The 25,023-nt window shown below is 50.9% G+C and overlaps 4 protein-coding genes; 3 read left to right on the top strand and 1 right to left on the bottom strand.

Moving 5' to 3' along the window:
• Nucleotides 1-552: 552 nt before the first annotated feature.
• On the top strand, nt 553-17,142 carry GSBLH_T00002826001 (uncharacterized protein; the record flags this gene model as incomplete). The annotated part of the gene is made up of 9 exons (XM_013041344.1): nt 553-1,485; nt 1,517-2,284; nt 2,318-2,464; nt 2,497-4,059; nt 4,096-4,556; nt 4,590-6,183; nt 6,218-7,225; nt 7,265-16,515; nt 16,548-17,142. 9 exons carry the CDS (start codon nt 553-555, stop codon nt 17,140-17,142), a joined length of 16,320 nt encoding a protein of 5,439 aa, XP_012896798.1.
• Nucleotides 17,143-17,553: 411 nt separating this feature from the next.
• GSBLH_T00002825001 (uncharacterized protein) lies at nt 17,554-18,681 on the bottom strand (the record flags this gene model as incomplete). Its single annotated transcript, XM_013041343.1, has 7 exons — nt 17,554-17,643; nt 17,674-17,945; nt 17,976-18,057; nt 18,091-18,266; nt 18,298-18,493; nt 18,524-18,617; nt 18,653-18,681. The coding sequence occupies 7 exons, from the start codon at nt 18,679-18,681 to the stop codon at nt 17,554-17,556; spliced, it is 939 nt and encodes a 312-aa protein (XP_012896797.1).
• A 2,989-nt stretch (nt 18,682-21,670) lies between these two features.
• GSBLH_T00002824001 (uncharacterized protein) lies at nt 21,671-23,296 on the top strand (the record flags this gene model as incomplete). Its single annotated transcript, XM_013041342.1, has 1 exon — nt 21,671-23,296. The coding sequence occupies one exon, from the start codon at nt 21,671-21,673 to the stop codon at nt 23,294-23,296; it is 1,626 nt and encodes a 541-aa protein (XP_012896796.1).
• Nucleotides 23,297-23,732: 436 nt separating this feature from the next.
• On the top strand, nt 23,733-24,988 carry GSBLH_T00002823001 (uncharacterized protein; the record flags this gene model as incomplete). XM_013041341.1 has 2 exons in its annotated part: nt 23,733-24,120; nt 24,151-24,988. Exons 1-2 carry the CDS (start codon nt 24,035-24,037, stop codon nt 24,986-24,988), a joined length of 924 nt encoding a protein of 307 aa, XP_012896795.1. The 5' UTR covers nt 23,733-24,034.
• Nucleotides 24,989-25,023: the final 35 nt, after the last annotated feature.

Here is a 25,023-nt window from a genome sequence, read left to right as displayed (position 1 = left end):
ATTCGGTCTATAGTCTTCGATGGTGAGAACACGCTCGGTATCTTACTTTTAGGTAATCCATTTTCTCCAGGTGTTCTCCAGCAGATGAAGTGTATCTATGGTGGAAAGTAGTTCATCCTGAAGTTTTTTTAGCTTGTTTGTTTTTCATTCTCTCGGGGCGTTTCTTTACTATCTTTTTTGCCAAAATCACAGTACCGAATGGATAACTCTGGTGACAAATTATTCATTCCGAGGTAGGCTCGTTTGCTTCACTGTTTGACCAATTGTAGTGAGTGTTTAACAAGTGTTTGCCAAATTCAGTCAAACCTGATCCAAGTGGTGAACAGCTATTTGGAACGACTTGGCAAACAAACCGACATACAAGCTGTGCATATATATTCTGTTTTAGAGTCATGTAGTCTCTTACTTGGGGTCGTTCCCTCGTTGGCACAGCCCATATCTGTCTTTTTATCTTCTATTGAAAATCCTTTTAGTCACTGGCTTTGTGCAAACGATTTGAAGGGTTGGACCGTTCTTTTCCACCTTCTTCCCTATGTCTTGAATGAGGTCCGCATGGCGTGGAATTGGGAGTCTATATTCAAGTTTCTTTCGTGTGAGAACATCCGCGTTCGCTATTTCGCCTCCCAAATCGTCTGTTTGCTATTAAATAAAACCGAGAACGAGCGGAACCAGATGGAGTCCTTGCTGGGAGTGGATCGTGGTTCATGTTACCAATCCACAGCTCTAATGGAGCTCAAGAAGGAGGAACTTCTTTACAAAGAGATGATTACCGAGAAAAGACGCGAATACCTGGAGCGCTACGGAGATATGGAGGAAATGCAGGTGGAGCCGAAAGAAGGGATGAAATCCGAGCGATACGTTGAAATCTGCGGTTACATCTTGCGATGCAGAGACGGAGAAAGATCCGCGTCGCCTCCCCACCCGTTCGTGCTGACCGAAGTGTCCCGCTCGAATCTGCAACATTTGTGTTTGCAGATGCAGCACTCCGCGCCGATTTTACTGCAGGGCGTCGCGGGCTGCGGAAAGACGCGTCTGTTCCAGGAGCTGGCGCATCAGACGAACAATGACGATTATGTTCAGCTGTATTTGGACGATCAGATGGACTCCAAGACGCTGATCGGGAACTACGTCTGCACCGATGTGCCCGGCGAGTTCGTGTTTCAGCCAGGAACGCTGACGCAGTGCATCACGACGGGTCGATGGATTATCATCGAAGATATCGACAAGGTCCCGTTTGATATCGTGTCGACTCTGCTTCCGATCATCGAGAAAGGCGAGCTGAGCATTCCGAGTCGTGGAATCATGCTGAAAGTGCACCCCAACTTCCGCTTGTTTGGAACGAGCTGCCATGACTGCAGCGTGAGCAACAGTCCGATCAACAGCTTTCTGAGTAATCACTGGAACATTGTGGATGTGGCGAACATGACAGTGGAGGATATTCGCACAATCATCGACGAGCGATTCGGAAATCTTCTCGACTGCATCGTCTTTTTTGATCGTTTTGTGTGATTCGTAGAGAGAAAAAATCGTCGCAACGTACCAAGTGCTGAGCATGGCCGACACTTCCTCTTCCTCGAATGAAGCCGTGATTGCGATCCTCGAAGAGCTCTCGCACTTCTCTGTGTCGGTCACGCCCACCGATCTGAGTGTGTTGAAATCGGAATTGCTCCGCAACGGAAAGCCCGTCACGTGTCGCGACGTTCTCAAGTGGTGCAAACGACTCTCCAGCCAGCCCTCCGTTACGCAGATTGCGAACGGCAATCTCTCCGAGAAGACGCGTAAATTGATTCTGGACGACGCCTTGGATGTGTTTGCCGGCTGTCTCCCCGAGGGACGTGGCCGCACGATTTTATCGCATATCATCGCGGCGGTGTGGGACTTGTCTTCTTCGGTCGTTGACACCTACACCAGCACCGCGCCGCCGTTCGATTTGGAAGAGAATGTGCTGAAGATCGGCCGCGTTCAGATGCCCCTCGCGAAGGATGGCCGGCGAAACCGCCCGTTCTACAAAACGAAGCAGGCGCTGCGACTGATGCAGCAGATCTGCGTGTGCATCAACAGCCAGGAACCGATGCTGCTGGTTGGAGAAACGGGCTGTGGAAAGACGACAGTGATTCAATACATCGCCGAGCTGGTGGGTCAGGAATTGGTAGTGCTGAATATGAACGAGCAGACGCAGTGCAGCGATCTCGTGGGAGGATTCAAGCCGGTGGATCTGCGTCAGCTGGCGATTCCGCTGTACAATCGATGCTGCGAGTTGTTCAATCTTCTCTTCACGGACAATGTGCGCGATTGGGCGGAAAGGGCTGATGAGTAGAAGCACCCCACGTTCAAGCCTTCGTTGAAGGAAGCGATGGACAGCAAGAATTATCTGAGGTTGGCCAATCGGCTTGCTCATTTTGTCTCGTTCGCGGCGCAGAAAATCGAGAAGGCGAAGAAGCAGAGCTTGGCGAAGAACAACATGGTGAGGAGCTCTTTCGACTGAATCACGCATAGTCCGTCGAGAAATACGACCGGTGGCTTTCCGTTTTGAGCGGGTTTTTGCAGTCGGTGCAAACCTTCGAAAAGAAGGTCCATCAAGTCGAGGACAGTTTTGCGTTTTCGTTCGTTCCCGGCGCGTTGGTGGAGGCGATCGAGAAGGGGAAGTGGGTCCTGCTCGACGAGCTCAACCTGGCTCCAGGCGAAGTGCTTCAGCGATTAAGCGGACTTTTAGAAAGTGTTACGAGCAGTCTGATTCTGAGTGAACGCGGCGATGTGACGCCCATCAAGCGCCACCCGAACTTCCGAATCTTCGCCGCGATGAACCCGGCGACGGACGTCGGAAAGAAGTCCCTGGCTCCCTCCGTGCGGAATCGATTCAGCGAGTTTTACGTGGACGAGCTGACCGACCGCGCGGATCTGGAGCTGATCGTGCGATCGTCTTTGGAGAACTGCTCGATGAGCGACGTTTCGATCGCTGGAAAGATCGTGGATTTCTATCTTCAGGCGCGCGCCAAAGCCGAAACGTCGCTGGTGGATGGGGGCAATCGCTCGCCTCGCTACTCGCTGCGAACGCTGTGCCGTGCGTTGGAGTTTGTGAATGGAGCGGGGAATATGAAGCTGTCGTTCCGTGTGGCGTTGTATGAAGGACTTTGCATGGCGTTTATGACGATGCTGGACCTGCCGTCGCAGGCGATTATGAAGAAGCTGATTCAGGATGTCGTGTTCTTCGGAGGCGATGTTGTTTCGGCGTATCCCTCGCGGAATCCTGGCGGTACCAACAGTCACAAAGAGGAGTTCGTGCTTGTGAACAAGTATTGGATTCGGAAAGGAGCGTTTCCTTGCGTGGATCTGAGTCAGCCGACAAAGGACTCGCCGCCACGTTTCATTCTAACAGAGTCAGTGAAGCATCGATTGGACGACTTGTGTCGCGCCGTGCTGATGGAGAAGTGTCCCGTTCTCCTTCAGGGTCCCACATCCTCCGGAAAAACATCGATGATTACGTATTTAGCCGCGCTGACGGGCCACAAATGCGTTCGAATCAACAACCACGAATACACCGATCTGCAGGACTACACCGGCATCTACATCTCCGCGCCCAACGGTCAGCTCGTCTTCCACGAAGGATTGCTGGTCGAGGCGTTGCGAAACGGGTACTGGGTCATTCTCGATGAGTTGAATCTCGCTCCTTCCGAAGTGCTCGAAGCATTGAATCGTCTCCTCGACGATAATCGCGAGCTGTACATCCCCGAAACCAACACAATCGTCCGGCCTCATCCGCAGTTCATGCTCTTTGCCACGCAGAATCCACCAGGGAAATACGGAGGCCGCAAAGTGCTGTCGCGCGCCTTCCGCAACCGATTCCTCGAGATGCATGTCGAGGATTTGCCTCCCGAAGAGCTTCAGATCATTATTGAGAAGCGATCGGGCGTGTGCACGCGATTCGCGAAGGAAATGATTACGGTGATGCAGCGGCTTCAGATCGAGCGGCAGAACAGCAATGTGTTCGCGGGAAAAGACGGGTATATCACGCCTCGCGACTTGCTCCGTTGGGGAAACCGCCGTCCTGCTTCGAGCGAGGTAAGCTGTGGTTAGGGAGAAGCGTAATTGTTTTAGGAATTGGCGTATCATGGCTATATGCTGCTAGCAGAGCGATTGCGACGCGATGATGAGCGGCTGCGCGTGAAGAGCGTGATTGAAGAGGTGTGCAAAGTGAAACTGGACTTGAATGCGTTCTATCTGAACGACGAGATCATCGATCGAATGATGGATCCTTCGCCCTCCGCGTTCTCCCGCCCAAATCCCAGCAATCAATCGGCGCAGCTGTGGAATCTGCGTACCTTGCAGTCTCTCCAAGAGCAGATTCATCGCGAGTATCTGCAGAGCGAAACGGCGATTCCAAGCGGATTGAAATCGATCGCGATCACGGGCACGTTGCAGAAAATGTTCAAGCTGATCGGTCTCTGTCTGCACTACAACGAACCCGTGCTTCTCGTAGGAGGAACGGGGTGTGGAAAAACGACCGCCGTTCAGTTGGTCGCGCAAGCCCTGCATCAGCATCTCGTTATTTTGAACTGGTAGGCGTGATCGATTCGGTGTGATGACGATAGTCATGCACATACCGAAACGAGCGATATTCTGGGTGGACAGCGACCTTCGCGATCGCATGACGCGGACGCGGTTCTGTTTAAGCAGAGTGTTTTGCAGTACATTCAAATGGTGGGATCGCAACTCACCTACCCAGAGGATGTTTCGCTCGCGTCTCTGGAGGAAGCGAGAACGTGGCTACTCAACGAATCGCCCAGCTTTATCATGAGCTGGCTGGGTCCACAGCTGCAAGCGCGCGACGAAGCGATGAGTGACGAGGAGCGAGCATTGGTGCAAGCAATTCGTGAAGCGTTCGGTCGGTACCAGACGATCTTCACGTGGCAGGACGGTCCGCTGCTTTCGACGATGAAGCACGGCGATATTTTCTTGCTGGACGAGATTTCGCTGGCGGAGGACGCCGTGCTGGAGCGAATGAACTCGATTTTGGAGAGCGAGCGCCAAATCACGGTTCCTGAAAAAGGAGGTGATTGCATTGAGGTGATTACAGCGCATGAAAAGTTCCGAATTCTAGCAACGATGAATCCGGGAGGCGATTTCGGAAAGAAGGAATTGAGTGCTGCGCTTCGAAACCGATTCACGGAGATCTGGGTGAGTCCGCTAAACGGATTGGAGGATCTTCGTCAGATTATGAAGGATCGGATTCAGATGAAAGAGCGAGGAAATGTTCGGTTTGCGGAGGTGGCGGATGAGATCCACCAGCGAATGGTGGAGTGTTTGCTGCCGTTTGTGGACGTGATTCTCGCCTTCATCGATTTCTACAATCAGATTTTGAATGAGAACACATCGAGCATGCAGAACCGAACCGAGGCGACGTGTCGTGATATTTTATCGATAATCGATTTTATGAAGCTTGCGATTTGCCACTTGGACATGTCCCCCTATGTCGCTTTTGTCGAGTCGATCAACATGATCTTGCTCGATGGATTGGGCATTGGTACCAACATGAGTTCTACGATGAGCACGGAATACAAGCAACGCTGTTATTCCAAAATCTTGGAGCTCATTCCCGCGAGCAACCAATCCGAAGTGGACCAATTCTTCCAAATCAAAAACCAAATCCAGCTGGACGGCAGTCGCTTCGGCGTGCCTCCGTATTCCATCGCGATGAGCCCTTCTTCGTCCTCCTCCTGCGATCTCTCTGACTATCACTTCGCTGCGCCTACCACCGCTTCGAATCTCCGTCGTGTGATGCGCGCTTTGCAGCTCCACAAGCCCATTCTTCTCGAAGGATCGCCGGGCGTCGGCAAAACCTCGCTGATTATGGCGATCGCGCAAGTGATCGGGCAGAAGATCGTGCGAATCAATCTCTCCGAGCAGACGGATATGGCGGATTTGCTGGGATCGGATCTCCCGATTCCCGTGGAGGAGCAATCATTGGACGAATCGGGAAATGCGGTGCAGTTCCGATGGTCGGACGGAGTGTTGCTTAGTGGAATCAAGAGCGGTGCTTGGATTCTGCTGGATGAGTTGAATCTGGCTTCGCAACAAGTGCTGGAAGGTCTGAACTCATGCTTGGATCATCGAGCTACGGTTTACATTCCCGAGATCGATAAAGAGTTCCAGTGCCCTCCATCGTTCCAGATCTTCGCGTGTCAAGTGAGTGTTATGAAGAGGGTGTTGATGGGTGTAGAATCCGTTGGAAGAAGGCGGAGGTCGCAAGGGACTTCCTCGCTCGTTTATCAACCGATTTGCGCGCGTGTACGTCGATACGTTGAAGCAAGACGACATGCTTCTGATCAGCAAGCAGCTTATGATGAAGAAGATCGAGCAGTACTACGGAAGCGACAATCCGCTGCTGGCATGCGAATCCGTGTGGAGCATGCTCGAGAAAATGGTGACGTTTGTGATTCGATTGGACGAGGTTCAAAACGTGGGTCGTGCAAAGAACGTCAATTCGTTCGAGTTCAATCTTCGCGATGTGTTCCGTTGGTGCGATCTGATGCTGGCCAATCAGAGTATCGCGGAGTTCCATCCCGAAGTGTTCCTGGACATGTTGTTCATCCAGCGAATGCGAGACGCGCGCCAGCAGCAGCACGTGCTGGATCTCTTCAACGAAGTCTTCCAGACGTCGTTTGTCCCAGCCCAATTCCCGCTCGTGCATCTGACCGACCATTCCGTGAAGATCGGAAACGCGTTGGTGCATCGAATCAACTCGTCTCAATCTACCCTGCACCAGCCGCTTCTGCGCGGCTCGCTCCGCTATTTGGAGTCACTGTTGTTCACGGTGGAGAATAAACTGCCGTGTTTGTTAGTGGGCGAGAGCGGGTCTGGAAAGAGCTACTCGCTGCAAGCGTTGTCTTCTCTGCTGAACGTCCGTCTGCACGAGTATAACATGAACACGACCACGGACGCCACGGAGATTCTCGGTTGCTTCGAGCAGGTGGAGGTTTCGCGGCATTACTCGCGGTTATTGGGCGAGCTGGTTGAAATCTTGGAGAAGTTCTTGTGGCGCGCTCTCATTTCGAATTGTAGCGTTGCGAATCCGGCGCAGGACTTCTCGAACAAGCGTCTTCGAGTGAACAGCATCGGAGACACGCGCTATTCGATCGACCAAAGCGAGAGCGAAGGAATCGCGGAAGGCCACAAGCGATCGAGAGAAGTGACTCCGCGAATCGGAGCGATGCTTCCTTCGGAATTGGTGTCTGCGTTGCACTCGTTCATTAGCTATTTGAATCAGCAAGTCATGGCATTGGTGGATGGAGGGTCGGACAATGGAGTGGATATCGATTCTGTTTTGAATCGTTGCGAAGAAACGCTCTCCAAGCTCTTTGCGTCTTGTGAGGAAGACTATGTGGACGAAATGAAAAACTTGCTGAAGCCTGCGAACGAAGTGCTTCTAGCGATCCAGGCGATCAAACGAGCGTCGAAGCATGTGGCGTTTGAATGGATCGACGGCTCGCTGATCGAAGCGATTGTCCGTGGACATTGGGTTGTCTTTGACAACGTGAACTTCTGCAACGCGTCCGTGCTGGACCGATTGAATAGCTTGCTCGAGAATAACGGATTCTTGCTGATAAACGAGTGTGGATTGGTGGATGGGAAGGAGCGAATCATCTACCCGCACAACAATTTCCGCATCTTCTTCGTGATGAATCCTTCCTTCGGCGAGATCTCGCGCGCCATGCGCAATCGATGCGTGGAATTGTATTTCTCCACCCCATCAACGCTTTCTGTGCAGAACATCCCAGCGCTTTGGGACGCTTTCGACCTCGTCAACAGCAAGAAAGTGAACGATCTTCTCTTGGTCGTGGTGCTTCTCTTACCGGTGTATGCGGATCTTGTTCGCGTCGTGGCGTTGAGCATGGTCAAACTGAATGCGCGCTATCTTTCGCGGTTTGCCACGCTGGCGATCGAGCAGTTGGAGCGCGGGAAAACTCCGCGGGAAAGCCTGGAGGTCGCAGCGACGAACACATTCCCGCTTGCTTCGGTGAAGGAGTATTTGGGATCAGAGGAATTCGAGAAGCGGATCGCGAATTATCATCGCATTGGGTCGTTCTGTGCAAAGCATGGAATCGAAAGCCGATTCTTTTTGGATGATTGGAAGACTTCGCTGGCGAATCTGTGCAATGAAGCGAGCGACTTGCAGATGATTCGCGAAGCCTTCTTGCTGCACATTTTGATTCGGTTGGAAGCGCATTCGCAGTTATCTTCGGAGACCCTCAATGAATGGATGCAGTTGATAGAGGAAGGGCTGGAAGACGAGCAGAGGCAGCTTTTAAAGCCGCTTCAATTCTTCCTGAAGCGAGCGCCGCAGGAAACCTCGCTGATTCTGAACGTGGTGTGCGTCTATTTGGTGTTTATGCGGAGCCAGCCGAACTTGAATCAGATCGAAGTCTTTTTGTCGCCTGCGGTTTGCGATGCTGCGACTGCTGAAACGGCAGGGAAGATCTTGAGCATGGTGAAGGAGGCGCTGTACATCGTGCGATCGAGTCCCTTCTATCAGCAATTCAAAGCAGCGCAAAGCACAGTGCGTTCCTTCGTCGAGCAAACTCCGACTTCTCTCCCTGTGGCCCACATTCCGCTCTTCAGCAACAATTTCGATGAGTCGATGCTTTGCACGGCGACCGAACTCATGGATCATCTCCCCCTCTTTATCTCATTGCAGGATCCTCTGCTCGTTCGTCTGCGAAAGCGAGTGATCAACCAGGGATTGCTCGCTCGGTCTGAAGAGTACCGATCGGTTCTTGCAGAGTTGGATACGGCGATCAGTCGAATGAATCGGTATATCTATTTGGTCCCTCTAATCACGCTTCTCTCGCACTTGACGAAGAACGCAGTGGAGGTATCGAGAGGCCAGGCGTTGAGTCTGCAAGTGCTGGGCGAGAAGTCGGTGTTGGAGATCTCGCTATTGGTGAGCAAGCAGATTCTGGACATGTCGCAGATTCCCAACGCGTCGGTGGTTGCGAGCGGATTGCTGTTCTCTCCGCTGACCCAAATCGCGATGGCGCTGATCCAATCAACGATCTCTTGCGATGAGTTGGTGTATTACATTCAGTATCTCGCTGCATATCTTCACTTGCTCCACTCTACGCGATACGATCAAGTCTCACAAACATTCAACATGCAATTAGTCGCCTTCCTTCAAATCTTCTCTTCTCTCGTCGCTCACACGCATTCCTTCCTTTCCTCCCAAACAGAATCCGCGTTCCATGCATCGGTTCAGAACATTCTCTCGGACCTTCACATTTGCAGCAATATCGCGATGGATAACAAACTGTGGAACCTCGTGGGCCGTCCTTTAATGGAGTTTTCGTCGGAAGCCTTCGCGAGCTTCTTGGAAATTCTTGGAGAATGTGCCTCGAACCATTTCGTCTATCAAGAAGCGCTATTGCCTCAATCGCTCCACGCGTCGTTGCATCAATCCATCGTGTTGCTGACTCCCGATGAGCGGCGCTCTCTGGTCGATGCGATGGCCACGTTGCTGTGGATGTCGCATACGCAGCAATCGGGCGAAGGCGTGGTGACGCTCGCGCAGATCAAAGAAGTGATCGAAAAGAGCTTGCGGAACAGTCTGGAGCGTCTGCAGAACACTGTGAATGTTGTGGACACGTCGTTCAATGGGTCCGTGGAGATGGAAGACGCCTCTACGTCCGTCGTGTTCACGCAGAAGAGCGCGTTCGATCTGTATGGAACTCTATTCCATAACGTTGTGTTGCTGAATGAGTCGTTCAAGCATCAAGCTTCGACGCTCTCGCTTCTGCTCGGCGAATTCACGCATTCGCAGCTTGAGAAACGCTATGAAGAGGAGCTCGCGAATTTCGTGGTGTCTCCGGAACAATTGCTGGCGTTGCGCCAGGTCAGCTGGATTTCGACGCGCAGCGAATCGCATGAGGAGTTGCGAAAGCAGCTGCCTGCGTATCAGCTGAGCTATCTGCGGTACTACTTGGAGAATTATTGGAATGACTGCACGATCGGGTATTCCATGATGCAGGAGCGCAGCGATTCGCTGGATGTGGAGGCCTTGAGAGAGCAGTTCGTGGGTTCTGGATTGATGCTGACGCCGTACACCGCGGTGAATGTGAGTGGAGCGATCGCTCCGTTGTGGAACGTGAGAGGCTTCTCTGTGAAGAACAGTCGCGATCGGATCGAGCAGCTGGGCGTGTTCGAAAAGCTTCTGTCTGCCTTTTTCGAAGAGCTTCCGAAGCTTGGGAAAACCGACGAGTTGCAGCAGGAGCAGACGATTCTGTCGAGATTGGTGCGCTTGCTGTTGGATGCGGAGCGAGACTACAGCGCGGAGGAAGTGGAGCAGATCTTGAAAGGCCAATTGGAGCAAGCAACAGACGTTTCATCGATGCGGTATGAATCGCTGTGTTTGGCTGTGATTCCGAATGTGTTGCGATTGCTGTCGCTCTGTAGCGGCAATCCGTTTGTCAACACGATCGTTGTGAGTGTGTGCTGGATCTTGCTGGGCCTTTTGCTGTTCAATCTGCTTCTACCGAGTTCGATCGTGGACCCATTACTGAAGGACTTCATTGAGGGAGACATCGTTCGGTTCATGTCGGCAAATCTCGCCGATCTGGCGTTTATTCTCCAGTTCCAGTCTCTCCAGCTGCACGGATCGATCGCTTCTTCGGGTCCCAACATCGCGGCAGAGCAGGAATCGCTCTTCGTCTCTCTTCTGAAGAGAAACCAAATCACGCTGGATCGGTTGCAGCAAGGAGAGTTCAAGCGAGTGTGCTCCAATTCCTTCGATCAGCTCTACAGCACTCTCTACTCGTTCGGAGCCAGCATTCTTTCCATTTCGCGCGTGCGTCACTTGACGGAGAGCCTTCTCGGCCATTTAGAATCGTGCATACAGCGCGAGGTAGTGAAGACGAGCGATGGATCGACGCTGCGTGGTGTGTGGGATCTGATTCAGAACAGCATGGATCGATTGATGGAAAGTCCGTTTACCGTTCGAGGCGATTCGACCGCGACGTCGACTTCCGACATTGCGACATTGCTGAAGGAGGAACAGACGTTCCATAGCAATAATCTCAGCTTCAAGCAGTCCTTGCTTCGCAGTTATTTGGGATATCGTGATATTGTCGAACCGATTGTTTGCTCGGTGACGCAGATTCAGCATGGAATGCGTCTGCTAGCCACGCTGGCGAAAGCCGTTCCCGAGCAATCCAACCTTTCTCTTGGCAATCAGAGCCTTTCCTATCTGTTTTTGTCGCACTTCGCGCAGTTCCCGCTGCGCATCGTTTCAGTGGAGTACCAGAAGATCGGGGATGAATTGGTGAGTGTGATGAACAACGAATTGCTCCGCGAAACGCAGAACAAAAGCGTGATTTTCCGGTCTCTCCTCACGCAACTTCTCCTTTACAACATGACGGTCTTGAAACGAACGACGACGGACAGCGCGATTGTGGAGTTCATCAGCCACTTCACCGACTTGTACAACGAGCAGAAAGAGAAGGAGGCGGAGGAGCGAGCGAAGGCGGAGAAGGCCGTCGAGTTCCGCGTTCGCAATCTGAACATCGACAACATTAAAGGCAATGAAGAGATCGTGGAGGCTGCGTTCCGCCAACAATTCCCTGACTATCAGCTGTTGTTCGATGAGGAGGCGCAGGCCAAGGCCGCAGCGCAATCCGTGGATGTGGAGGCGGAATTGCAGGAGCTGAATCGTGGAATTCGTGGAACTGGGGAATCGAAGGAAATCGAAGAGAATGGCGGTATTTTCTCTTCGGACTGGAAGATCAATTTGGATGATGTGGGGTATGTGTGCGAAATCGTGGAATATCTGGTGAGTGCTGCGAACAGTCGCGAAGAATTGGCATATCCGGTGCGAGAGCAGATTCTCTTTTTGAATAGCCGCATTCTGCTCAGTTTTGAGAAGGAGATTCGCTCTCTGGTTCTCACGGATTATGAAAAAGCCTCGTCCCTTCTGACGTTACTTGAATTAAAGCTCGGAAAGGACGTGACGCGAGGCCGCGATCTTTCGAATCTTCTCCATCCTGCGCGCGCCTATTCGTTCCACAATCACTCCAACATTTCCGAAGCCGAATACTGCGTCAATATCCTGCTTCCCTTGAAACGACGCGTCTTCGAACTCTTGAAATTGTATCCCACGCACGTCGTGCTGCAGTACATCCTTCGATTGATCGACCAACTCTTCGCCCTTCCCATCGTAACGCCACTCACCGTTCTGCTTTCTGGCGTCGAAGTATTGTCGCGTCGCGTTCATGACTGGGAAGTGAGCGCTGCCAGCATGGTTTCGCTCGCAGAGCACGTGAAGCAGCTGAGCGGGTTGATTATTCGATGGAGAAAGCTGGAGTTGGAATCGTGGGGTTCGTTCTTGGATGAAGAAGAGGAGAAGGCCTCGTTGAAGAGCCGAGAGTATTTCTGCCAGCTCTATTCGATGCTTCTTCCGCAGAATCGATTGAATGACTCGATCGTTCGCTCGGATTCCATGGAAGTAGTCAATGAGTTCCATCGGATTTGCGCGGAGATCGGAATTCGGCCGCAGGATTTGTGGCCGTTGATGGCTTCCAACTGCCGGATTCGATCGCTGAGCGGAATCAAGCAGGACGAAAACGACTCCGAGGAGCGAGTAGCGGTGAAATCGGGGCAAATCTTATCGAAGGAAGTGTGCGAATATACGCATAGTTTGATCGACATTCTGGATAGCTATCTGCGAGGAAGCCAGCTGTTGGAGTTTTCGTCTCGTCTGCATTTGCTGTCGCTGCTCTCTCGCTTTATGCGATTGCAGCTCTCGCAGACGCAGTTGGAGAACTCGATGCTGGAGACGAACATGAACATTCTGTATCACACAACGCGTTTGTATTCCGTGTTCTTGCCTGCGGTGAAAGAGGAGATAACGCAGATCAAAACCCCGATCGAGAAGCAGTTGAAGGATCAAGTGAAGCTTGGAAAGTGGGACGATCAGAGCTATTTCTCGCTGCACGAAACGGTGGGTCGAATTCATCGACAGTTGTTCAAGCTGATTTATTCGTATCGAGACAGCAATAACATCAAAGTGTCCGTGGTATTGGATCGGTTCTTAGAAGGCGAATTGGAGAGTCGCGATCGAGACGAGCCTTCGCTGAACGATAAATCAGCAAAGAAGCAGCAGAAAGAAGAAGCAGAAAAAGAGCCGATTGCTGTGAAGCGACTGGCCTCGAAGGATTTGAATTGGGACGTCGATCCTTCCAAGTTTGAATCGCTCACCGCCTCTCTCTCGCAACTGGAGCAATCGCTGCATTTAGAAGAGTTGTCTTCCCTGGAAAAAATGCCCGTTGTGAGTCATCGCTTCGCGCAGATTCTAAACTCCTCCTCCATGGAGTATATCTTGGGCGAGCAGGTTCCTGGGCAATCGTTGGATGAATTGGCCGTTACGATCATCACTACAGCGATGGAGCTTCGCCACGAAACCAAATTCGTCATTCGGAAGCACAAAGAGTTCAGTCACTTGCTCTCCCATCTCAAGGAAAACGGATTCTCCGCATTGCGAGCCACGGTTCCCGTATACCAGCAGCAATACGACGCCGTAATGCGTCTCAGCATTCCGGAAATGCGGCCGATTCCATCGATTCTGAAAGAACTCGTTCCATTGAGCGGCGCCCTGCAGCAGAACTTGGCGTTGTTTGCGAGTTCCTGGTCGAAAGGCGATCAGTACTACTACAAAGATTACTTGCTGCTGACCTCGCTGCGAATGCAAGTCAGTCGCGAAGTGACCGATCAAGTCACTCCCGCGGAAGTGCGTCGATGCATCGGATATACGGAGAATCTGATGCTGAATCTGATCCAGGAGCGCGAGGTGTTGCTGTCGCTCAGCTCGAAGCTTGTGAGTCTGTTTGGCACCTTGAAACACGTTCGTTGTCTCGGAAACAACTTCCAAAATCTCAACGAAGACGCGATTGTGGTGTGTCCCGCGGTTTCTGATGTGGCGGGAGAGTTGGAAACGCTGTATTCGAGCAATATCGAGATTCTGGACGAGCTTCTTTTCTTTGCTCAGCAGATCGGATCCGATGTGAAACTCCCCGACTCGTTTGTGGAAATCTGCTCAGAGACCCGGAAGAGTTTGCAGTTGGAGCTGGAGAAGCTGACCGTCCGCGATTCCTCGCTCGGCTATCAGCTCTATTGCATTACGAACTCGTCGCTGTATCTCCACGCGTTCCAAGTCCTCGGAGAAAACATCCAGCGACTGCGCGAAGCGATTGGGGCGATGACCGACGTGATCTCGATCGATAAACTGTATTCGGCGGCGCAGCATTGGGAAGCGACGCTGCAGCGAGCGAAGAACGGAGTGGCGATGATCGAGCAGAACGCGATTGTGGTGCCTCGAGCGTCTTTAGAGAGTGGAGTGAGCGCTGAGATGGAGCCGATTCTGACGAGTCGGAATGGATTGGTGGCGCGATTGCTGCGTGTTGTGCAGGGATTGAAGAAGCTGTGCGATAAGAATCAGAATGGGGAGGAGCCAATCGGCTATCAGGGAATGCACGAAGCTCTTCTGCATAGCTGGTCGATTCTGAGCTTGGGCGCGATCGAATCCGAGTTCAATGAGTTGATTCGGCGAGTGATTGGCAGTTCGCCTGCTTCGCTGGTGTCTGGAATGTTTTTGTTGAAAGATATTGTTCCGATGATGCAGCAACTGCTGGTAAGCGTGTTCGACGTTTTGCTGCGCGGCGTGTTGTTGAACAAAGCGATGGGAAAGCTGGAATACGTGCTCTTGAAATTGTTTAAGGAGATTTTGAAGAAAGGATTCTGCCTGCCGCCCAAGCAAAAGGAGGAAAAGAAGCAGCAAGAAGAAGGAGAGGAAGGAGAAGCGGAAGGAACGGGAATGGGAGAAGGTGAAGGCGAGAAAGATGTAACGGACCAGCTGGACAGCAAGGAACAGTTGGATGGATTGAAGAACGAGAAGCGCGAAGAGAAGGAAGAAGAGGGAGAAGACAAAGACAAAGAAGCGGAGAATACGGGAATGGATGTCGAGGATGATTTCGATGGAAATATGGAGGATGTGAAGAAAGAAGAAGACGAGGGAGAGGAAGACGAGGAAGAGGAAGAAGAAGAGGATGAGCGGGATCGCGAAATGGGAGAATTGGATGATGAGGATCAGGAAGTATTGGATGAAAAGCTGTGGAATGAGAGCGAAGAGGAAGAAGAACCGAATGAAGACGAGAAGATTGAGCAGGATGCAAAGCAGCAGAACGAGAAAAACACGGATGAAATGATGACGAAAGAAGATGAGGATGAAAATGAAAAGAAAGACAATGATAATGAAAATGAAAAAGATCAAGAGAAAAAGGAGAATACTCAAGAAGAAGAAATGGAAGAAATGGAAGAAAATGATGATATCAATGATTTGAATGAACAGGAATACGAAGACGATCATCACATGAATCCAAAGGAAGAAGAAGAAGAAGAAGAAGAAGATATGCTTCCGGATGACATGGAAATTGAAGACAGCGGAGAGGACGAAAATCCCAATCCGGACGAAATGGAAAACGAGATTCCTCCAGAAGAAGAAGAAGATGCAGAAGCGAATGAAAACCAAGAAGAGGAGGAAGAAGAAATCAATGAAGAAGCAGAAAGCATTGATATGCAAGGAATCGGAGAAGAAGAAGAAGAAGAAGAAGAAGAAGAAGAAAACGAGAATGAAGAAGAAGCTCAGAATGGGGAAAATGAAAATCCGGAAATCGACGACAATCAGCCTGAAGAAGCAGCCGAGAAGGAAGAAACGCCAGAGAAGAAACCGAATTCGATGGCTACGGAGGGAATTGCCGATGAAGCGGGTCAAGATAATGTTCTTGGCGAAGAATCGCAGAAAAAAAGCGGACAAGAAGAAGAAGAAAAGAAGGAAGAAATGGAGGAAGAAGATGAAGAAGAAAAGAAAGAAACGCAGCGAAATGGAGAATTGAAAGAAGGAGTTGGAAACACAAAAGAAGAAGAAGAAGAAGAAGAGAAGAAAGAAGAAGAAGACGACGAGAATGAAGTCAATCCGTACAAGAATCCAGAGAAAACGCAAAAGAAGTGGGAGGAGGAATATCAGCGTCTTCAGATGATTCCGCAGAAGGAAAAAGAAGACGAGAACGAAGAAGGCCTTCAGCAGAACGATCCGAACAATCAGCAGCAACAAGAAGAACAAGAGCAAGAAAAGAAGAATCTGGGAGCGGAAGTGAAGCAAGAGCAAAGCGGGCAGGACGTTTTGGCGCCCAGTTTGCAAGACGTGGACTTCAAGCCGCTGACGGAAGAGTCCAATCGCATTGAAATGGAAGTCGAAGAAGAGGAGAACGGCGAGGAAGAAGAGGAGAAAGAGCCGGACGAGGGGCTGCAGTACGAGAAAGAAATGAACGATGCGATGGGCGAAAACGCGCCGGAATTCCCCGAAGACGAAGAAGCGCTCAAGGAAGCGGAGGAGCGAAAGCAGCGCGAAGAAGCCGCCGCGTTTGCGAGCGATTTACTGGATAAAGTCACCAAAGAAGGCGCTGGGAAAAGTGTCGACGCGTCGGAGCCGCGCGGAATCTTCACCAAGCAAGACTTGGAGCTTCGAGAAGCCGAAGAAGAAGAGGTAAAGCTCCCCTTCGTCGAAGAGGACAGTTATCTCAACATGAACGTGAACGAGCTGCTGGTGAGCGCCGTGCAGGATCCGACGGTTCTCTCGCGATCGATCGGCATTTGGAAGGAGTGCGTGGCGTCGACGACCGACCTGTCGAATCGTCTCAGCGAGCAGCTGCGCCTGCTGATGGAGCCGACAAAGGCGAGCAAACTGACCGGCGATTTCAAGACGGGGAAGCGGATCAACATGCGGAAAGTGATTCCGTTCATCGCGTCGAACTATCGAAAAGACAAAATCTGGCTGCGTCGGAGCAAGCCGAGCCAGCGCGAGTACCAAATCATGCTGGTGATCGACAATTCGGAGAGTATGAAGGTGAACAACGCCGGCGAAGTGAGTTTCAAGACGCTGGCGCTGATCGGCAACGCGCTGTCGCAGCTGGAAGTCGGTCAGATCGGCGTGATGTCCTTCGGAGACAACGTGCAGTACATCCATCCGCTCGGCACGCCGTTCACCGCGCAGTCGGGCGCCTCTGCGCTGGCGCACTTTTCGTTCGCACAGAAAACCACGAGTTTTGAGGCGTGTCTGCGCGCGTTGATCGCGATTATGGCGCAGAGCCGGCTTCGGTTGAGCGGTGCGGCGAAGCGCGCGGTGCAGATCGCGTTTTTGGTGAGTGACGGGCGAATTCAGGAGGGAAGGGAGCGCATTGCGCGGCTGCTGCGCGATGCGGAGGAGAACAATATTTTAGTGGTGCTGCTGATCATCGACGACACGCGTAGGTGGATGGAAAAAAGGGTGAAACGTAGCGAAAGCGGAGGATTCGATTTTGAAGACGAAGATTTACACGGGCAAGAAGGGACACTTGTTCGCGAACTATCTCGAAAACTATCCGTTCCCGTACTATTTGGTGGTGCAGTCGGTGCAAAGCCTGCCCGAGATTCTCTGCGACGCGCTCACGCAGTGGTTCGAGCTGATCAACTCCACCCATTCTACCAATTGACGTGTTGGTTGCAACAAACAAGCCACACCGTAGACAGCATGATCTCCTGCAGTCCATGCTTGATCCGATTCAACTTCATCTACACCTCACCTCGCGCTTCGGCCCCCACTTCCAACACTTCCAGCGCTTTCTTTAGAATCTCCAGCGGCGGCAGCGCGCCCGTTCCCTCCACCACGAACTTAAACACGTTCGGCTGCTGCGAGATCGTGACGATTTTGTCGGCGTAGCTCGTGTTGAACGCCTCGCAATCGCCGCAGAACATGCAGGCCGACTCGTTCACGATCGTCACGCGGTTGGTGTCCGGGTTGATCGAGAACACCTTCCGCGGACACGAATCCACCAGTTTCTGCTTGAACTCGAAGTCTTTGCTGTCTAACAGGTCTGCGAATCAACTCGTTCAGCCAATCAAACCGCGATTCAGATGCACAATCGGGACATATTTCATCGAAACGGTCCCGACGGGGCTCCATTTCGCGTGCTCCTTCCCCACTCCCTATCGGTCAGCTTCGACTCGCCTCGGTTCTACCAGAATGGCTTCGCATTCGACGTGAAGCGTCTGACCGGGAGCCAATGAAACGATTCGAATGCCCTCGTTGTTTTGTGCTAGAGCCTCTGCCTGGCTCGTCGCGTGTGCTGGCGCATAATAGGGATTAAGGGATTTGAGGTGTTTGCTGGTGACGTTGAGAGGTCTGTCGCCTGTGCCTGCGAGTGAAAACAGGGGATGAAGGGAGACAGGTTTCGTTCAGCTCGAGACGCACGGAAGAGCGATTGCCAGGAGCAGAAACTTCGAAATAGTCGACGATTTCGGTGGAGGAATCGTCGCCCAGATGACGAATTGGAATCAAACCAAGACGATGTGCAATATAATCATCAGCCAGAACAGATGTATTTTCCTTGATAGTGACGGTACGGATCGCAACAGAAGGGACCTAGTTGTGAAATAAGCGAAAAACTCGTGCTTCTGCAATCATAATACGTCGAAGGCCATTTGCAATGCTGGTGTCAACTCCTGATAATGTGAATTTGAGTCTATCCTCCGTCAGTTCCGTAATCCTATAAAATATGATTACTTTGTGTCAAACAGCTACTCTATATGCTTGTTCTCTTCGATTTCCATTTATTTATCGAAACGCCCTCGGAATAGAAAAGAACTGATCGTCTAGCAAAAAGTGGGCGATATCCGCGGGAATCAAATTTGAACAAACAAGTGTCAAAAGGATCTAAAATAGAAATTTATACAGACATTGTAGAGGAAATCTCTTTCTTTAGGTAGCTTCTACAGGCAAGAGCGATTCGATTACACAAAAAAGAAATCTACACCTCACTCTCTCCCCGCATACAAACAAAATGAAAATAATCATACAGTTCATGAAACATAAAATCGCGGCGAATGGCGTCCCTCAAACCAGACCTCTCCACGAATTCCAAAAATGGCGGGAACTGATTCGACTGGATCTTCAAACTCGAATAGACGCAGATAAAATTCTTCGTCCAGATCCGAAAATGAATTAAGCATTCGTTCAAACAGGGATAGGCTAAATGAATGTCGTCCGCTTCGAGTTGTTCGATAATCCATCCGTACGACGTCAGTTCTTGCTACACTCGATTTCTCCGTTCGATTCTACCGATAAATGATCGACTTGGACGCGGATGCTTTCCTGCAGTCGCAATTCCGTCTCCACGTATCCAAAGACCTGCAATCGACTCCGCACCGCTTCCAAACATCAATCGTGTAATTCCCCTCCTGCCTTGCGAGCTCTGTGATCGATCGCCGCACATCGTACTGCAGATTGTCAATCTCGCTGTTCGACGCATACCGCTGCTGAATGAGTCCCTACACACTACTTCCGTCCCGTTCTATCTACAAAGAGCGTCATCACGTGCTCCTCGCTGTTCATCAGGCTCTGCAGCTGCGTTTGGAACCTGCACAGCGCCTACTTTCCATTTCCCGCCAATTTTTACTTCGTTCGCGCGGTACCCGAACTCCCGGATTGCCTTCCCGCGCTCTCGAAGCCGCGCCAGCCGACGCGACGACGCCATTCCCGCGGGAGTCGGTTGGACGTCCGCGTCCCGCGGGGGAGGCGAGTCGACGGAGTGGAAAAACGAAACGCCGTCGCTCCGAACCGTCGCGGCGCCCATCGGTCCGGTGAATAACCGCGGTGTGGAGGCTCGCAGTCGCGGGGATCCGACGGAAAGTCGCGGGGATCGCAACTGGGTGTGAGAAACGTGGAAAGGTGGAACCTGGGAGGGCTCAAAACCCTGGCTGCGACGCGAGGAGAGAAGTTCCTGGGAGTGAAAAAAAGGCCGAGAAGCGACCAGCTCGACGAGCGACAGGCGCGAGGGACAGGCGAAGCGAAGCGGCTCCGCGGCGATCTCGGGAGTCGAGGAGGCGGGGGAGGCGGGGGAATGGAGCGAGCGGGGAAAAGGGAGGTCGATCAGATCGGTGAGGGAGGGAGGAGGAAGGCGAGGACTGGATTCGCTCATGGAGTAGGAGCGAGTGAGTGGACGCAATGGATTCAATTCGTTCAATTCATTTAATGGATTCATTGGATTCAGTTCGTTCAATGGACTCATTGGATTCAGTTCGTTCAATGGACTCATTGGATTCAGTTCGTTGATCGAATTCATTGCGTTCGTTTGGTTCGTTTGGTTCAATTCACTCAATGGACTCAATGGATTCAATTCGTTGATTTGATTCAATTCATTCATCGAATTCATTGCGTTCGTTTGGTCCGTTTGACTCAATTCATTCAATTCATTCAATTCATTCATCGAATTCATTTGTTTGGTTTGATTCATCTCATTCATTTGATTCATCTCATTCATCTCGTCGAGTGGATGGATCGACTTTCGTTTGTTTGATTCATTCATGTCCTGGCTCGCGTCCGACTCGTCCGACTCGTCCATCTCCGTCCCTGTGTCCCCAGGGCTCGACAGATCCGAGTCGGAGACCACATCGAACGTGAACACGTGCGGCGTTCGCGACGACTGCGTCAGATTTGTGATTCGAGGCAGCGTGGGAGCGCAGGGAAGCACGTCCGTCGAGTCCGTCTCGGAGGAGGTGGATAAGGAAACGTCCTCAAAGAGCGGGAAGCGATGAGAAGAGAGAGAGGAAGAGCGATTGTGGAGATAGGAACGGAGCTTGCTGATGGGAATCAGCTGATCGTCGTCGTCGTCCTGGAGTGAGGAAAGATGTGGAAAAATGTACCATATTGTCGATTGCGCTAAGTAAATGGTCGTTCCGAAGAGTCTCCTCATCTTCGATGATCACGATCGACTCTCGTTTAATCTTTGTAAAAATTTGATCGCAAACCTATTGTTTGATTCAATACAATCGCTCACTTCTCTTGGCAAGGGTTGAAGATGGGTAGCAGGTTCCGCATCTTCGTAGGAAACGGCATCGACTCCCACGAACTTTATCAATTTTTCCGATCTTTTGGGAATAATAAAACGGTTTGCAATCTCATCAAATACTTCCACTACTGGATCGTCGACCATGCACGACTGCTTTGGAACAGCGTAGCAATTGGAAGGATAAAGCGGCGTCGAAAAATCCCTAGTCCGAAAGAAGGGAGGTTGTTGGATCAGTTCTATAGGTTTCGTCGACTGGGAATCAAAGATCTCTGATTCTTCCATGAGGGATTCATCCTAGAATGGAAGCGTGGTGAAGATGCATCTTACATCGATAGATACCTCATCAAAAGTGAAATACCCAGTTTTCTTACTCATTGAACAAATAAAAACGGAACGTTCACAGTAATGAGCATTTCAATGAAAGTCGAGATTGACCCTGTAACTATTAATATTATCGTAGTTTACTCCCTCAAAAATTCAAATATGGCCAGCATCACCATCAAACCCTTTTTAGTCTACCACAAAACGCAATGTTTCTAGAATCGATCGTAGACTCATACTGTTCATTTATTGACTGAAAAAAGTGAACACAGTTAAGGGTGAGGATTAACAAACATGGTCTAGATGGACAATTCTATTTCCTACTTGTAGTCAATACACATTTTGTAGAGAACAAGAGAAAATAACAGACGAGTCAGTCGAACAGAAAGCGAATTCAGTAAAGAATCATTTTTATTCTTTCTAGTTAAGATATGATTCGTTTACAAAAGGGTGAATATGTTATTGGAATAGATCTGGGAACTACAAATACTTGCGCAGCAGTGATAACCTATCTTTCTTCGGATCCCATAATTGTGACACAAAAAAGCGGGAGTCGCTTGCTAAAGTCGTGCACCCAGTTTGGAAAAGAGGTTGATGTAGGTGAAGCCGTGTATAGACGCCTTACCCTGGGTACTGCTGGGATTATCAAGAATTCAAAGAGAATTCTGGGAAGATACTTCAACGACGAAATCGTTCAACGTTGTATAGAAGAGAATCAATGTGGAGTGGAAATCAGAGAAGTGGATAATAAACCTATATTTTATATCAACGATAACACATCTGTTTCTCCGAGCGATGTAGCTGCCTTTGTTGTCAAGCGCATCATGGAGGTAGCCAAGGAGAATATTTGGAATCGCTATGGTGAGGATATGAAGTGTGTGAAAGTTGCAGTCACGTTCCCTGCCAATTTTAACAACAACCAACGCACTGCTACTCTGTTAGCGGTAGAGAAGGCGGGAATTCCCAGAGAGGATCTAAAGATGTTGAATGAGCCATCTGCAGCTGCTTTCCATTACTGCAAGATCAACGATATCGACAATCAAACGATTCTCGTCTACGATTTGGGAGGCGGTACATTCGATGTTTCCATCATCCGCGTGGAGAATGGAGATTATACAGTCCTGAAGTATGCTGGTGACCCCTTTTTGGGCGGTGCCGACTTTGATGCTCTCTTTGCGAAATACATCGAAAGAAAATACAAAAACAAATCGGACACTCCGTTGATCAACTCCGATAAAGAGAAAGTGCGGCGTCGCTTCTATTTGCGCCTGAACGCGATCGCCGAAGAAACAAAAACCCATCTCTCGGATACGAACTCGTACAATCCCGATCTGAGCGCCTTCGGAGTGAACTCGGAAGACGAAGACAACGACGACAACGACGGCGGTCTGCAAATCACACGCCAGGAGCTGGAGGCGTGCATTCAGTCGCTGATCGACCGCTCGATCGAGATCGTGCAGGCGTGCATTGCGGACTGCGGCCTGGCCGTCGACGACATCGACCGCGTCGTGCGGATCGGCGGGTCCAGTCGGCTCAAGATCGTCGAGCAGCGATTGGAGGAGCTGTTTGGCGAGACGAAGCTCAGCGGCGCCGTGAATCCGGACGAAGCAGTCGCGTGCGGAGCCTGCCAAAGTCTCGTGGAGCCTCTGCAGCTGAAGGATCGCATCGTGTATAGTTTGGGCCAGCGACTGAAGGGCGGGCGCATTCAGTGCTTGATTCCTCGGCAAACACAGATCAAGTTCACGAGCCAGGCGCTGGAGACGCAGCCTTCGGAGGACTACACGACCTATGTGTGCTGTGCGATCTATCAGGGAAATGCGGAGAAGGTGAGGGATATCGAGCCGCAGAGTGAGTGCGATTTGATCGAGGAATATCAACTTTCGGGATATGATAAGACCGAGAGGACGAACGTGACCTTCCTTACTACCTACACGATTGATGAGTGGGGTATTATTAACGTGACGCAGAAGTACAAGGAGAAGAATAAAATTCTGTTGGATACCATGTTCCGTTGGAAAGAACCTGTTAATTTTATTCCTCCCCCTGAGGACTTGTAGGAATACTCGTTATTTGTTTCAAACATGTAATGCAATGTACGAGAGGTCTGTCTGTATTGGTTGAGAAAGTGGTTATGATTGATTGATGATCAGAATGTACATATATATATGTAAAAAAAGAAAAGGAAAAGAGAAGCGCCCACCGGGGGGCTCGAACCCCCGACCACCAGGTTAAGAGCCTGGCGCTCTACCGACTGAGCTAGACGGGCTTGTAAGACGAGTTCAAACTAGGTATATGACTCTCACTTCAGAGTGGAAAGGGGAAAAGGAGGAAAAATACGACAACTGCAGGATTCGAACTTGCGCGGGCAAAGCCCAACAGATTTCGAGTCTGTCTCCTTAACCACTCGGACAAGTTGTCTGGTGTCGAAGTCCAAGAACAAGTATTAGTATGACTCCACTTACTGTCCAAGTATTGTTCCAAAAGAAATGGCGGCTCTAGCGTCTGTTAATCAATTTGGATTTCGATTATCGTACTTGCAATGAAGGGGTGTTAGAATAGACAACAGGGTATCGAGCTTTTATCGCAGCAGGAGGCGCAGTCCAATCCAGTCGATTTTTTGCTAAATACCGATATGAGAGAGTATGGAGAGCAAATTATACCTTCTGCGTTGAATGCTGCGACGGAGGTTAAGACAGGAAAGTATATTTTTCAGGTTTCGCTTTCAATTCGACTGTTGTGACTAGATCCTAGCCATTTCGAATATTACTGCACCAAGTATCAATCAAACGAGTAATATGTGCCCCCGTATGCTCCGCTTGAAGTTAACAGACGGAGTGTCATCGTTCTATGCTATCGAATATGAACCGATCAACAGTCTGCGGTATGTTTTGTTTTTGCAGTTGATTCATAGGTTGGACACACCCCCTGGTACTAAGATCCTTCTCACAGATCCCGAATTCTACAACGGCCGCTGTTTGTTGCGCCAAGGCAAAATCCAAGTGCTGGGCGGAGTGGTTTCCGAGATGGTGGCTCTTTGGAAGGCCCAAGAGTCCCTCAGCTATCGCAACCGATTTCGCTCCAAGGTCTGCAAAGCCAGCGGCAAGCCTCCCAAATTCATCTCTTTCGAAGACTTCGTAAAGCAAAAGCATCGCAAAGCGCAGCCTGAATCAACTTCGATTTCTGCCTCTACAACGAAAGGCAGCGCCGGCCAGATCCCGGCAGTGAAGAAAGTGGAAGACCTGGACCTCACTGCGATCGAAGACCGTCGCAAGAAAGACCTGGGCGATCGGAGCCAGGCCTCCGTGAAGGAGCTCGGCGTGTGGGGCTCCTCCAAGCAGCTCGACAAGCCCGTTTCCGATCCCTCCAGACGCGAACGCCCCGTCGTGGAGCGTCGCGAGCATCGAGAACGGCGCGAAACCCCCGCCACGCAAACGTTGGGGGACGCCGGTCTCTCTTTGTCGAGCAAGAGCGTTCCATCGGCGGCCAAACCGTCCGTGAAAATCGATTCGGTGTGCTCCGCGAAAGTGATCGACCTCTCGCTCTCCTCCGACCTGGATTTCTATCTCCAGATGGACAAAACGCCGCTCGTGGTTCCCGCGGGGAACCGGCTGCGCAGTTTCCTGCTGGGCGAAGAAGAAGCCGCGCTTTTTGACGGGGTTCGCGCGTCGATGAAGGGCGTTTCGTACCGATTTGGGCTGGTCCGCGAGGGCGGACGGGACGTGGTGGTAGGAGCGAGCGTGGGAGTGTGAGGCTAGGCGACGATAGAGGGAGATTCGCTGGGGTT

This window comes from Blastocystis hominis (genome assembly GCF_000151665.1).
Source record: "Blastocystis hominis, Singapore isolate B (sub-type 7) whole genome shotgun sequence assembly, scaffold_2".
Taxonomy (NCBI): Eukaryota; class Bigyra; order Opalinata; family Blastocystidae; genus Blastocystis; species Blastocystis hominis.
The sequence above is the reverse complement of the archived record's forward strand: the minus strand, read 5'-3'. Positions and strand labels throughout refer to the sequence as shown.